The sequence below is a fragment of the Crassostrea angulata genome, chromosome 8 (assembly GCF_025612915.1).
Source record: "Crassostrea angulata isolate pt1a10 chromosome 8, ASM2561291v2, whole genome shotgun sequence".
Lineage (NCBI taxonomy): Eukaryota > Metazoa > Mollusca > Bivalvia > Ostreida > Ostreidae > Magallana > Magallana angulata.
The window spans coordinates 41,955,899-41,971,369 of NC_069118.1; the positions used below are offsets into that span (position 1 = coordinate 41,955,899).

Genomic DNA, 15,471 nt, shown 5'->3' on the forward strand with positions numbered 1-15,471 from the left:
TAAATTAAACAGAGGTACAAGCCAACTATTTTGAAGTCTTATTTCTACTGTAAAGTCTGTGTTCTATCAGTGATTAATTGCTATTAAGTGCATGCACGGAGAGAGAGAGAGAGAGAGAGAGAGAGAGAGAGAGAGAGAGAGAGAGAGAGAGAGAGAGAGAGAGAGAGAAATCATGTTGTATTTTGAGAGGGGCTTCATGCCCCCCCCCCCAAAAAAAAAAAACCGCTACAAGATATATAAGCAGTACTATGGCAGTTGATTTTGCACTGAAGTCATGTTTGAAATCAGGGTTATCTTCTAAGCAAAAAGTCTTCATGCATACATGATGATGTTCTTTAAGGAGCGGTGCTAAGAATCTTGGCTACTAGCAAAGCTAGATCAGGGTGAGTTAACGTTACACATTATATGAATGAAGAGTCTTGTCAGGCACGTAGCATCAGGAGGGGCCAGGGGGGGCCTGCCCCACCCACTTTTTCTCGCAGTAACAAATTTTTCAAAATTTACATATAAAAAATTGAATAATTATCATGGAGTTGGCCCCCCCCCCCCCCCCCCCACTTTTTTGGGAGTATGTAATTAGGAGTTTGAAGATTTTGGAAAAGTTTAAATTTTTTTTTTTTTTTTTTTTTTTTTGCTTGTCAAGATTTTTTGGATGAGTCTGCCCCCCCCCCCCCACCCCCCATTTTGAAAAACGATGCTACGTGCCTGCTTGTATTTTTTAAACGTAAACATAAAAAACCACCGGGCTTCTTTTCTTAGTTGTATCCTAGATCCGCCAATGATAAGATTGTATTCGTGACAGCGGAAATGATCGAATATATTTTGTGCAACAGATCCGACAATCGGAGCATCGCTCGGCCTTTTCCGTCAAGTCGAGAAGAAACGTTTATTCTCGACTTGACGGAAAGGGCCGAGTGATGTTTCGATTGGGAGTTCCGAGTGCAACATCCGTATATTTCCCGCGTTCCTACGGACATGGAAAGTCGCAGATAATGCCACTGCAGGTGTGGTTATTTATAATTTCACCCAAAATTTAGTAGAGCTGTCTTGCTTAGATGATAGCTGAGCTAAACATGTGTACAGACTATAACAGAGCCAGCATGGTAAGGGATTTTCCTACACCTCTAAACAGGAATTACGGATAGCACATCCTATTGCATGCCCGGTGCACGCGAAGTGCAGATCACAGGGGGGAGAGGGGTTGTTGGGTTCTGGACTCCCGCTACCCTTAAAAAATTCAAACTCAAGAAAACTACATAGGCCTCGTGAAGTTGCAACAAATATATATGACTTGTTCCCTTCCCTTCCCCCAGAGGGTATAGGCGTCGTACAACCGGGGGTAGGGGGCTGGGGGGGGGGGGTAAATTCTGGATCTCTGGTACAATAGATAGCCCCTCCCCCTTTCCTGTATTTCCCCGAGTTCCCCCTAATAGAGAAAATCTGTTTCGCAGGATCCCCGATATGCTGGATACCCTGCAGAAATAACAGTTTTCTGATGGCATTTCAATATTGGGGTTTTTAAAATCACCAGGTTGTTTTGTTGATTTGAATAAATTTAAACAGCTAAATGTGAATTGGTATGAAAAAAACTTAAGGATGAAGTAATTTTGTTTAATTAATATTAGAGAATTTAGCAAACCAACGTGTACATGTAGAAAGAAAATTATGTGCATTAATTACGTCATCAGTTTGTGTAATGACGAATTTCTACACATATGTGACAGTACCTGAATACGTGTAACTTGCAAAGTACCCGTAAGACTATTTATTTTTATAAATTATATGTTTATTTTTCTTAAGCCTGAATATTTAATGTGAAAAGTTCAATACTGATATCACCAATCATAAATTTTCATTAAAATTCAATGTTATTGGAGTTTTAATACACGTACACATCTCTTCCTCCAAAACATGCAATGACTCGGTTATTTTATTCGTCAGTAAGTACGCGTAGTTCTAACTTGTAACCAACGAGTACAAGTACTCATACCCGTTGGTCTGCTAAACCTCTCTATTTAAATGCATGTATTGTTGATTGATCAAAGGCTAGATAATTACTCATAACATATTGCATAAGATTGTAACTTGTATATATGATAGAAGTAAAAAAATTCTGTTTATCAACATTTTTGTCATGTGGAAATATTTTTTGGCAAATGTTGTTTAAAATTATACCTAATCGGAAATTTTTTTAAAATCAAATTATGCATCAGCTATAGGTGAAATGTAATTTGTTTTGAAATAAATTTTAAAAACAATAGGACATCAAACCCAGGCCAATGAAAGCAACTGATATCACAAATCAGTGAAAATGAATATTGTGAGAGTCATGAAAAAAAAACTTTTTCAGTAATTTGGCAGTTATGGAATGCACTTGCTGTTCAACTAGCTTCCATGCATTTTATGTGTTTACACCTTTATAATCACATTCTTACTAAATATTCATTATCCATAAAAGCAAATCAAGGAATTTAAATGACGTCCCTGCTAATATGTTGAAAAAGAAATGGTACATCCCAGTCCACCAAAATTAATCCCTGTGACCAACAATGTATGGTAATGAACGGTCTTCAGCATTTTATTTGCAGTATAATTATCAGAGAGTGTATTCCTTGTCTCCTCCTTAGGTTGATGTGCACACTAGTGCATGTGCACTCTAGTGCTGCCATGGAACTTGTACTTGACATCAGCTTGTCAATTTGGTCTAATTACTCAAGACGGAAGAAAAAATGGAAGTGGAAACGGTGGAAGAATTTGCACCATCTCCTGATTCGGCTGCAGTTCTGTAAAGATTTGATTAGACATCAGTTCACCAATGGCTTAATTGCTGTATGTATACTTGGAAATGAGTTTGTTGGACATGCAAAGTCATCTATTTTTAGTTTTACAGCATTATAAGAGGGCTCGGTGATTATGGCCATATTTAGACTGTATTGATCTCCATTAAAGGAGAGCTCTGCTTAAAAAATATAAAAAAATACTCAAATTCAAAAGATAAAATACATGTTTAAGGATTTTTTTCTTTACCAAATGATAATTTATATAGCTAAACAAATCATATCTTAAAAATTTGAAGCAAATATGATGGCAAATTTTTGACCACCCAGTCTCAATAATGAAAATATTTTTTTTCTTTTAAAATATATTAATGGATCAGAAATACAATTTGTAATTTCTTTTGTTTTTTAGCTCACCTGAACCGAAGGTTCAAGTGAGCTTTTCTGATCACCCGTTGTCCGTCCGTCTGTCTGTCTGTCCGTCCGTCTGTAAACTTTTCACATTTTCAACTTCTTCTCAAAAACCACCAGGCCAAATTTAACCAAATTTGGTACAAAGCATCCTTATGGTAAGGGGATTATAAATTGTTAAAATGAAGGGCACAGCCCTTTTCAAAAGGGAGATAATTGCGAAACAGTAAGTATAGGGTGCATGTCTTTAAAAATCTTCTTCTAAAGAACCACTGCACCAGAAATGCCAATATTTACACAAAAGCTTGTATATATAGTGAAGATTCTAAATTGTAAAAATCGTGACCCTCGGACTAAAACTGGGGCCCCAGGCGGGGTTCAAATTTTAACATAGAAATACATAGAAAAATGTTTAAAAAATCTTCTTCTCAAGAACCACTGCACCAGAAATGCCAATATTTACACAAAAGCTTGTATATATAGTGAAGATTCTAAATTGTAAAAATCGTGACCCTCGGACCAAAACTGGGGCCCCAGGCGGGGTTCAAAGTTTAACATAGAACCACATATGGAAAAGTTTAAAAAATCTTCTTCTCAAGAACCACTGCACCAGAAATGCCAATATTTACACAAAAACTTGTATATATAGTGAAGATTCTAAATTGTAAAAATCGTGACCCTCGGACCAAAACTGGGGCCCCAGGCGGGGTTCAAAGTTTAACATAGAAATACATAGGAAAATGTTTTAAAAATCTTCTTCTCAAGAACCACTGCACCAGAAATGCCAATATTTACACAAAAGCTTGTATATATAGTGAAGATTCTAAATTGTAAAAATCGTGACCCTCGGACCAAAACTTGGGCCCCAGGCGGGGTTCAAAGTTTAACATAGAAATACATAGGAAAATGTTTAAAAAATCTTCTTCTCAAGAACCACTGCACCAGAAATGCCAATATTTACACAAAAGCTTGTATATATAGTTAAGATTCTAAATTGTAAAAATCGTGACCCTCGGACCAAAACTGGGGCCCCAGGCGGGGTTCAATGTTTAACATAGAAATACATAGGAAAATGTTTAAAAAATCTTCTTCTCAAGAACCACTGCACCAGAAATGCCAATATTTACACAAAAGCTTGTATATATAGTGAAGACTCTAAATTGTAAAAATCGTGACCCTCGGACCAAAACTGGGGCCCCAGGCGGGGTTCAAAGTTTAACATAGAACCACATATGGAAAAGTTTAAAAAATCTTCTTCTCAAGAACCACTGCACCAGAAATGCCAATATTTACACAAAAGCTTGTATGTATAATGAAGATTCTAAATTGTAGAAATCGTGACCCTCAGACGAAAACTACAGCCCCAGGCGGGGTTCAAAGTTTAACATATAACTACATATGAAAAATGTTTAAAAATTTTCTTCTCAAGAACCACTTCACCAAAATGCCAATACATACACAAAAGGTTGTATATATAGTGAAGATTGTAAAAATTGTGACCCCCGAACAAAAAGTGGGGCCCCAGTAGGGGTTTAGATTTTATCATATATAGGAAAATGTTTTAAAATCTTCTTCTCAAGAACTATAGTGCAACTGTTTGGGATATTACTATGCATACATGTACATCCTTAAATAATGTAGATTCAAAAAATTGTAACTCCTGGACAATTGATGGGCACCAAGAGGGGTTCAAAATTTAAACATTTTAAAAAACATAAAGGAAAAGTTTAAAAATTTTCTTCTCAAGAACTACAATGTTTTAGTTTGTGGAATTTCTATGCATGCATCCTTCGCTTATGTAGATTCCTAATTGGTAAAATCGTGACCCCAGACCAATACTGGGGCCCCAAGATGGGGTCAAAGTTTATTATAGAAATATAAAGGTAACATGTTAAAAAATCTTCTTCTCGAGAACTACAATGCTTCAATTTGTGAGATTACTATCATGCATACAACCTTGGATAATGAAGGTTCGACAGTTTTAAAATAGTGACCCCTTGACTAATACTAGGGACCCAAGATGGGTTTAAAGTTAAATGTAGAAGTACCGGTATATATGGAAAATGTTTAAAAATCTTCTTTTTGAGAACTACAATGCATCAATTTGTCAGATAACTACGTAAGCACCCTCAAAAAGTGTAGATTCAAAATTATAAAAGCCGTGACCTCAATCTAATACTGGGGCCCCAAGAGGTGTTCAAAGTTTAGCATAGAAATAAAGAGGGAAAATGTTGAAAAATCTTTTTCTTGGGAACTATAATGCTTCAGCTTGTGAGATAACTATGCAAGCATCCTTAAATAATGTAGATTCCAAATAAAAAAAACTTTAGCACTGGACTAATACTGTGGCCCCAAGAGGGGTTCAAAGTTTAACATAGAAAGATATATTGAAAATGTTTTTAAAAAGTTTTTCTCGAGAACTATAATGCTACAGTTTGTGAGATTACTATGCAAGGATCCTCAAATTGTGTAAACTCTAATGTAGTGGAACCAAGAGTTATCTTTCTTGATGTTCTGTACAGTCTGAGAGTTATTCCTCTTGAAGTGGAACTCTTCTACGTTCAGTTTTTCAGGTTGTGTACGTGCGGTCCCACCGCAGTGCTACATATTTTCATTCCTATGTTACTATTTATGTTGTTCAAGCCAACCATAAACCTTGGACCATAACTGGGTCCCCAGAAAGGGGTTCAATGTTTAAAATAGAAAAAGCATATGCTACGAAATGTAATGTTACAAGGAACTGCTGTTCAGGTGAGCGATGTGGCCCATGGGCCTCTTGTTTGTACATTACAACATCAGAAGGCATTGGAAATTTGGAAGCTACATTTCCCCCAATTGCAAGTCATTTTCCTTGCAAGCTAGGAAACAGTCAAGAACAATTTTCCTGTCTAATAAAAGTCAACTTTTCAAGGTTTTTATTTTTAGAATCATTTGATTATCTTGAAAAAAAAACTCCTCTGAAGTCTAAAAAGAGAGGTAATTACATTTGAGGTTTCATATTAATATTGATTCTTAAAGACAGTGAAGAGGAATTAATTTTATTTTGCGGTAACACTGCAGGAGAGCAATGAGATTTTCATTTATACGCAAATAGGCTAAAAACGCATCGTTTTAAAAACCTTAAAAGAGATCTTATACCCTAGCTTGAATAAATTTTATATAAATTTTTTGTGTGATACCCATTCATTTGATTACAGAGTTCTCCAATTATATGATTGCAGGTAGCTCTTACAGCAGCTATTTTTTGGGTGTTAATACTATTTTATGAATATGGCAAGACCTTTTATATACATTTCACAAATTTTAATAACATATTTTAGGAAGTCTCTAATAACTGTTTTCTTTTTCCGCTGTTAGCTGCGCTGATCAATAACGAACCAGCTAGTTATACTATAGTTTATATTTGAATTATTATCCGCAGATCGTACCTAAGACATTACCCGATCATGATGAAAACCATACCTGACATTTTCCAAGCACTGTTCATATCTATAACCACACGGTAAACAGAGATCATCAATTATTTGTTTCATCGGTGTAATGTTTTCCCCTTTATGGGAAGGAGATGAGTATATATTTACAGCATTAGGAGGAATATTTATTGATTTTTTGCTCTAATTCAGTGTATGACCCAATCTGTTTGCATGCTCTCTCTAAGATCAATACTAATTTGATTGATTGGCTGTTTGATTTCAGTAACCTGATTATACACACAAACTTCCTCTGTGACCGGCCATTACCTGAGCCGCACGACATGCTCGACCCAACCCTAAAGGTCAGAGTTAATTATAACAGAGAGAGAGAGAGAGAGAAGAGAGAGGAGAGAGAGGGAGGAGAGAGAGAAAGAGAAGAGAGGAGAGAAAGAGAGTCCATCCATTCTCACATTTATTTGATACTGGTGCTTGAGGAAAGAAGGAATGTTGAGTTTCTTCAGAAAAAAATCCTTGGATGGAGGCATCAACAGACAAAATGGGTGGAAAACTGTATTTTTAAATAAATCAATAAAAAAATAGAGTTAAGGAATTAATACAAAGCTGATACCAGCTCAAACTGATGCACTCACTAATTAACTAAAGAGATCCAGTGAGTTAGGATTCAAATTAAAAGCAATTGTCATTCATTTTGAATGTCAAAAGAATTGATGTAGAATGCAAATTAAAATGAGTAAACCTTGGGAAATTTGAAGTTTTGAAATATTAAATAAATAAATATGCTTAAAATATCATATACCAACTTGGGGATACAGAGTAGTGTAAAGGCTGCAGACAAAGTAGATGAAATGTTTTTACATTGTGATAACACTGAGCATAAATTTTGTAATGTATAGTCTAATACATTTCATCAATGACTATTTTAACACTTAATCATAAAATTGCTTAAAATTATAAGGAATCATTCTTTGCAAATTTTGAGTTGATCAAATATGATTAGGCGGGATGAAACCTATATAAAAAATCTTTTCGAGCTTTATTCAGGGTTGTCTCTAAGACCAGGGGGCAGGGAATTACCCTGCCTATAATGACGTAATTACCTGGCTATTATTGCATTTCAAACACAATCTGCTATAAGCTAGACCTCCAGACCCTTATCTACTTTTTTATTCCTTCCTTCTACTTCAATATTAGAGACAACCCTGTTTATTGGATTTGAGCACTCCCGACCATATTTGTTCATCTCTGATAATCCACAAAAAATTATTTCTTAAATAAATTCTTGATTCCTTCATTGCAGAAGAAGTCATGATGTAGATGTAGGCAATCTTCAAGCTTTCAACAAAAACAATATGATTGAAATGTTTTGTTGGTTATAATTATCACTTTCGTTAATCAGTACACAGACAAAAATGTTAGAGAAACAGTCCTGAAAAAGTCAAAGGAAAATAGCTGGGTAATCATCATAATCATGGTAATGCTATGTACTTGTTTAATACATGCATATACCGATAATTACATTGTATGTATTTGTCTTAATTACTACCACATCAAGCATGATCAAATCATTATCAAGAAATAAACAGCAATTTAAAAAGTTCTCTGGGATATGAAGTTGGTTGGTCACGTGATCAAATCCTGTGAAGCCCAAAGGGCGTCTTGGTAGATTTGATCTCGTACCAACCAACTTCATATCCCGGTGAACTTTTTAACATTTCTGTATATTACTTATATATACATTTGAAAAAGACAAATCGTTCGGAACTGTTAAAATTACTGAGATTTTATGTTTACAATAAGACCAGGGATAACCGCGTGCTATGATCATTGTGAAGTCATGAAAAAGTTAATACAGAATTGAACGTTTTCGCTATTCTATATATAGGTTTATTTAAGGAAACATATTTGCAATTGTAAATATCAGGGTTTAAACCTGTGTTTTTAGCTCACCTGAGCCAAAGGCTCAAGTGAGCTTTTCTGATCACAATTTGTCCGTTGTCTGTCGTCGTTGTCGTTGTCGTCGGCGTTGTAAACTTTTCACATTTTCATCTTCTTCTCAAGAACCACTGGGCAGATTTCAACCAAATTTGGCACAAAGCACCACTAGGGGAAGGGGATACAAGTTTGTTCAAATGAAGGGCCACGCCCTCTTTAAAGGGGAGATAATTGAGAATTATTGAAAATTTGTTGGTATTTTTCAAAAATCTTCTTCTCAAAAACTATTCGGCCTGAAAAGCTCAAACTTGTGTGGAGGCATCCTCAGGTAGTGTAGATTCAAGTTTGTTCAAATCATGGTCCCCAGGGGTAGGGAGGGGCCACAATGGGGGGATCAAGTTTTACATAGAAATATATAGACAAAATCCTTAAAAATCTTCTTCTAAAAAACTATCAGGCCAGAAAAGCTCAAATTAAAATGGGAGCCTTCTCTGATAGTGTAGATTCAAGTTTGTTCAAATCATGGTCTCCGGGGGTAGGATGGGGCCACAATGGGGGGATCAAGTTTTACATAGGAATATATAGAGAAAATCTTCTTCTTCTAAAAAATTATTAGGCCAGAGAAGCTCAAATCAAAGTGGAAGCTTCCTCAGGTAGTGTAGATTCAAGTTTGTTCAAATCATGGTCCCCAGGGGTAGGGTGGGGCCACAATTAGGGGATCAAGATTTACATAGGAATATATAGAGAAATTCTTTAAAAATCTTCTTCTAAAAAATTATTAGGCCAGAAAAGCTCAAATAAAAGTGGAAGCTTCCTCAGGTAGTGTAGATTCAAGTTTGTTCAAATCATGGTCTCCGGGGCTAGGGTGGGGCCACAATTAGGGGATCAAGTTTTACATAGAAATATATAGACAAAATCTTTAAAAATCTTCTTCTAAAAAACTATCAGGCCAGAAAAGCTCAAATTAAAATGGAAGCATCCTCAGGTAGTGTAGAATCAAGTTTGTTAAAATCATGGTCCCCAGGGGTAGGGTGGGGCCACAATGGGGGGATCAAGTTTTACATAAGAATAAATAGAGAAAATCTTTAAAAATCTTCTTCTAAAAAATTATTAGGCCAGAAAAGCTCAAATAAAAGTGGAAGCTTCCTCAGGTAGTGTAGATTCAAGTTTGTTCAAATCATGGTCTCCGGGGCTAGGGTGGGGCCACAATTAGGGGATCAAGTTTTACATAGAAATATATAGACAAAATCTTTAAAAATCTTCTTCTAAAAAACTATCAGGCCAGAAAAGCTCAAATTAAAATGGAAGCATCCTCAGGTAGTGTAGATTCAAGTTTGTTCAAATTATGGTCCCCGGGGGTAGGGTGGGGCCAAAAGAGGGGGGTCATGTTTTACATAGGAATATATCAAAAAAAAAATTAAAAATCTTCTTCTCAAGAACTATAAGGTCAGAAAAGCTTAAATTTGAGTGAAAGCTTCCTCAGGTAGTGTAGATTCAAGTTTGTTCAAATTATGGTCCCCAGGGGTAGGGTGGGGCCACAATTAGGGGATCAAGTTTTACATAGGAATATATAGAGAAAATCTTTAAAAATCTTCTTCTAAAAAATTATCAGGCCAGAAAAGCTCAAATTAAAATGGAAGCATCCTCAGGTAGTGTAGATTCAAGTTTGTTCAAATTATGGTCCCCGAGGGTAGGTTGGGGCCACAAGAGGGGGGTCATGTTTAACATAGGAATATATCGAAATTTTTTTTAAAAATCTTCTTCTCAAAAACTATAAGGCCAGAAAAGCTTAAATTTGAGTGGAAGCATCCTCAGATAGTGTAGATTCAAGTTTGTTCAAATCATGGTCCCCAGGGGTAGGGTGGGGCCACAATTAGGGGATACATTTTTATACAGGAATATATAGAGAAAATCTTTAAAAAAAATTTCTTTTCAAAACTTTATGGCCAAGAAAGCTCAAATTGTAACCATCCTCAGATAATGTAGATTCAAGTTTGTTCAAATCATGGTCCCTGGGGGTAGGGCGGGGCCACAATGGGCGATAAATTTTTATATATAGAGAACATCTTTAAAAATCTTCTTCTCAAAACTATGAGGCCAGGAAAGCCCAAATTTAAGTGGAAGCATCCCAAGATCGTAAAGATTCAAGTTTGTTTAAATAATAGTCATGGGGTATGGTGAGGCCACAATGGGGGATGAATTTTTACATAGGAATATATAGAGAAAATCTTTAATATCTTCTTTTTAAAGACTTTTTGGCCAGAAAAGGCTAAACTTGTGTAGAGGCATCCTCCGATAGTGTAAATTCAAGTTTGCAAAATCACAGTCCCTAGTGATAGGGCTGGGCCGTGATGGCGGTTTGAATTTGTACATAGGAATATATAGAGAAAAATCTTTAAAAATATCCTGGGAAAGTTTTCGGTCCAAAACTCAGTACTTAGTGTGAAAGCACAGGTTATGCAGATTTAAGTTTGATGAAACCATGATTCCCTAGAGAAAAGGGGGGCCACGAAATGGAGGGAGGGGGGGGGGGTAAATTGGAATAGAGAAAAATCTTCTTACAGGTACAACAACAAAAGGGGCTTGGTATTTACCCCAAAAAAGAGGTGGATAAAAATTGGCAGATTTTCTATTTTTTTTAGCAAGATCTACTGTACTTAGTTGTCAAGATATTTTGATACTGTAATGCTAATTTGATCAGAATTAAGGCAATTGTTGCTCAGGTGAGCGATGTGGCCCCTGGGCCTCTTGTTAAGGTGTATAAGCTTACAAGCTCACAAGAATTGTGAGCTTTCCAAAGACCAGTATCAATAAATGAAAAAAAAACTGTTCAATTTTTAAGTCCTTAAATTCAAGAGCTAGGCACTTTTTGCCATTCACTTATATCTCTAGGGAAGTAAACATTTGTTTTGAATATAAAGCACACTTGAGTAGACTTATGTTACATACTTTAATTATGCAATGGGAATGCTCCATAAAGTATTACCTCAAGTCTGGTTCTCGTCATTGACAGGGGTATTGATTGCCAGAAATATTTACGACGGGGATAATTACCAATTCTGTTTTTGGCTGCTAAGTAAAAGCTATTTGCATTCTCGTTTTGAATAATATATCATTGCATTGTTCGATATTGTAAACCATGAAGTGTGATTTCCATTCTATTGATGAAGCATGCATGCATTCTCACAATAGGGGCAGCTAGGTAATGGGCATTGACATTCTCATTTCATGCCATGATAAAATGGCAAAATGGATTCGAAAAGGAAAGTGATATTCTTCAAATATGCTTTGATGTTCACTGCGTTTGTTTTAAATTAATACTTAATATCTGATTTGTAAGACCTAGTAACCTTTTGCTGTAAATGTCTGGCCCGTCAGATTAAAATATCAAGTAAACAAAGATTATTAAATATGTATATTCTAAGATAATATCCATAAATCGATAGTTCTATCTATACCCCGATTGGGTATGTACATGTAAAACGTCATATCTGTAAAGCTCTTTTTAGATAAAAGACCTATTATTGGCATATATATATTTATACATATATATCTTTAGGGTGAGGACTTTTTCCCAAAGCTTTGAAGTTTGAACATTAATTTCTTTTCCTGTATCTATTGAATATATACATGTATTTTGATTAAACTCATGCATGTAATGTTACTAGCAGAAAGAGTTCCATGCCAAAGATGGGACGAAAAGATCTACATTATAGATATCTTCAACAGCATGTCCATATTTCTGTGAATCAATATTACATGCGCTTGTTACACTATAGCATAACATCATTCACTTGTCAGAATGATAAGTGTTGCAGTGATATAGATTATCAATACTATTGTCATTTAGAATCCTTCAGTTTGGAATTTTTCAAGCTATTTATTGTTTGATAAAAACAATATTTTTTATCACTGTGAAACTTTGATTAATAAGCGGATTGTATTGATTGCATAACGACTTTATCTATTTGAGCTTTTATGAGAGATTCTATTCCCATTCTTTTTTTTTTATTAATTCTTTTTCAATTATGGAATTCATAAAATGAGGATGATGATAAAGAATTATAAGATGCCAAATATTAAAAAGGAAAGGAATTAAGCTTGGTTAGATATAAACCATTAGACTTCCTGTAGAGTAGCTCATATTTTGCCTAATCCCATCCAATCAATATAGCAAGGACTCCAAACAAAATAAATCAAGTGAAAATTGAAAAAAAAATTAATCATATTGATACCTTTACAAGATAAAGATGTTCAGCATTGATTCATAAAGGGAATGCAAATCTTTGAAAGAAAAAAAATCCCGGTACTATATCAATCGGATAGCTACAGCTCGGCTAAACCTCATAAATATCGGAGCGAGAGGTGGGAATTTAATGTGTTTTCTTGAATAATCCAGAAGATCCGAAAGCAAGTTTCTCTCTCTCTCTTGCTCTCCAAGATTCCTGTGATATCATCAAGGATTGGTTTTTTCAGCGTGGAGAAGCAGAAAGAAGGAAGGAGAATCAAGCTGGGCTTCCCAGTAAGCGAAGAGGAAGCAATGTGGGCTCATTAACAACGAGTCTATTACCGACGTCGAGGGCTCGTCTAGTGACGCGTGACAGTATTTATTATTACAGGTTAAGTAATGCGAAGACTTGTTTGTGCGAGGACACTGCAACTGATAACTTCCTTTGGACGTGGGTTAATACAGATGCTTCGTCGATCAGGTACTTGTCTTCTGTCGTAAGTGCTAATTAAAAAATCTACGTATCAAGTTTTAGTGACTCATTGTTTTGACATTTTTTTTCGCTTTTACCTTGGAGTATTTAATGGACATCTTGGACTGAAAATGATGATAATAATGGCATCCCTTTAGATTATAATTCCTTCATTCTGCCTAAAACAAGGAGGAGAGGATATTGGAAAAATAGTTTACCTCGGTGTTAATGTATCGAAGTGGGAATGGCTGATCTAGCTAGAAGTCAATGAAGGAAACTGTATAAAGTGTTTTTCTGCAAACTGCTGCCAACATTAAGCTCAAGGAATCATTGGACACTTAATATTGGAAATACAATGCAGCCGGCTGATTATTGAAGCACATGTTTATCAAACTCTCTTCAAAACAAATATTGGAAACTGGGAGCTTTGGAACATCTCTCCTGCTGTTGTTTTTTTTTATTTTATTATAATGGAGGCCTGACTGTGAATTGTGACACTGGTACATATTGACATTTCTGCTTTCTCATTATCATGCACAATCTGCTTGTATTGTTCTGGTACCCAGAGGGCATTTGTGAGTGGAATTGAGTTATAGCCGCCCTTTTTGTTATGTAGCATGGACCATTGATTAAAATCCAATACCGACAGCCAGAACTCGATGCCGGACAATTTGATGATAATTCTGCCTGTTACAGACAGCTGCGGTCTAGTACTTTCATTAATATAGACCTTAGGTAGCCGTGTATAGTTGTAGCTCTACATGCAACTGACATGTATTTCACCCTCCCCGTTATGTGAGAAGTCAGGAAGTTGTGTATAGCAAGTTCTGGTAGCCACTATCAACTCTCAGGAGAGTGCCGTTTTCAATGACTGCTGATGAATGATGGGATATTGCTCTTTATGAATTTTTGATGAGAAGGTTTTAGACACCTTGTGTTTTTTTAGTCTATTTGTTGGAAATTACTTTGGTCTTGTTTTACTGCGGGTCCCGGATTATTTAACGTTTCTATTTGTGTGTACGTAACAATCTTTTTTTTTAAAGTCGAAAGCGGACTTGATAGCGATGATTGAATTTTAGCTGTGATGGAAGATTTATTAAATTTCCCTGGCATATTGGAAGTTCATTAAGTCTATAATACAAGTGTGCGCAGTAGGAGTCCGTGGTTTTGTCAGGTGCTCTAATGGTCGTATGAAATATTAATCTGACATTTCATATTTCAAAATAACTTAGGCTAATATACTGAAATGAGAGTCTTGTGGAGATGACCTGTTTTCTTATAAACAGAAACAAAGAGAAGATGCCCTGTCTCACACATGATTGGACGCTTCCAAATAGAATGACACTTGCCTGGTGACTTCAGCAGCGAGCAATATTTGATCAGTTATTTCATGTGCACATTCGACAGTATACATGTGTTTTCAATTTTTGATTAGTCTCCATATAAGATGAAAGGAATTTATGTGAAATCAAATTTTACAATGTGTTTTATGGGAATTATTGTGACCTTATATTTCAATGTGGCACAAGGGCAGGTTCATTACCCCCAAGGGCAACAGTATCCACCCCCTGGGGGTCAGTACTCCACAGGAGGGTTCTTACCACCAATGGGACCCATGGAGCCATTTCCTCTTGAAAGGTAAAATTCTGGGGAAAACTTCTCTTTTTGAATTATTATATATCGTAGTATTCATGCTTTAAAAATTAATACCAATTGCTTAATTCAAAACATGATAGTCATTTTTCTTTTAACTACACTGTACCGATTCACCCCTTAGAAAAGATGAACGTATTTCTTTTATTCAACATGTTAAAGATTTAAGAAATGAAGATAACAAGAGTAAAAATATTAATGGTTGCATTCAGTGTAGAATTATGTACTCAGCCTTCGAAAAATGTATGAACGAATTTGTTTTAGGACTATGATACAGGCATATGGAATTTATTTCTACTCAATATTTTGGACAATGTGATAAATTGTTATTTTAAACGTACTAATATTCTATGATTAAAATTTCCAAGTTTAATACTAGAAACATAGAAAAGTCCTGCAATCTAAAGGGACCCAAAAAATAATTACCAAAAAGCACATGCAGGTATGGTGCCAAGAAATTAAACTATAAAATTATATTTAATATCTATTTACCCCCCCCCCCCCCCCCCCCTTCCCGTGGGCAGCAGTATCCACTGCTGGAGGGATAGTAGATATAAATGTTTT

General features: G+C 35.6%; 1 protein-coding gene across 4 annotated transcripts in view; it reads left to right on the forward strand.

Annotated features, from left to right (window-relative positions):
* Positions 1-974: 974 nt before the first annotated feature.
* LOC128158797 (voltage-dependent calcium channel subunit alpha-2/delta-3-like) overlaps positions 975-15,471 on the forward strand; it is a 105,804-nt gene continuing 91,307 nt past the window's right edge. Inside the window, exons 1-4 of one of the 4 annotated variants that reach the window (XM_052821750.1) lie at positions 5,997-6,099; positions 6,610-6,690; positions 6,885-6,963; positions 13,031-14,892. In XM_052821750.1, the coding sequence (XP_052677710.1) occupies positions 14,702-14,892 (191 nt within the window). In that variant the 5' untranslated portion in view covers positions 5,997-6,099; positions 6,610-6,690; positions 6,885-6,963; positions 13,031-14,701. Of the gene's footprint in view, positions 1,104-2,741; positions 2,830-5,996; positions 6,100-6,609; positions 6,691-6,877; positions 6,964-13,030; positions 14,893-15,471 lie in introns of those variants that run through there. The other 3 variants (XM_052821749.1, XM_052821752.1, XM_052821751.1) reach the window with 3 other exon arrangements.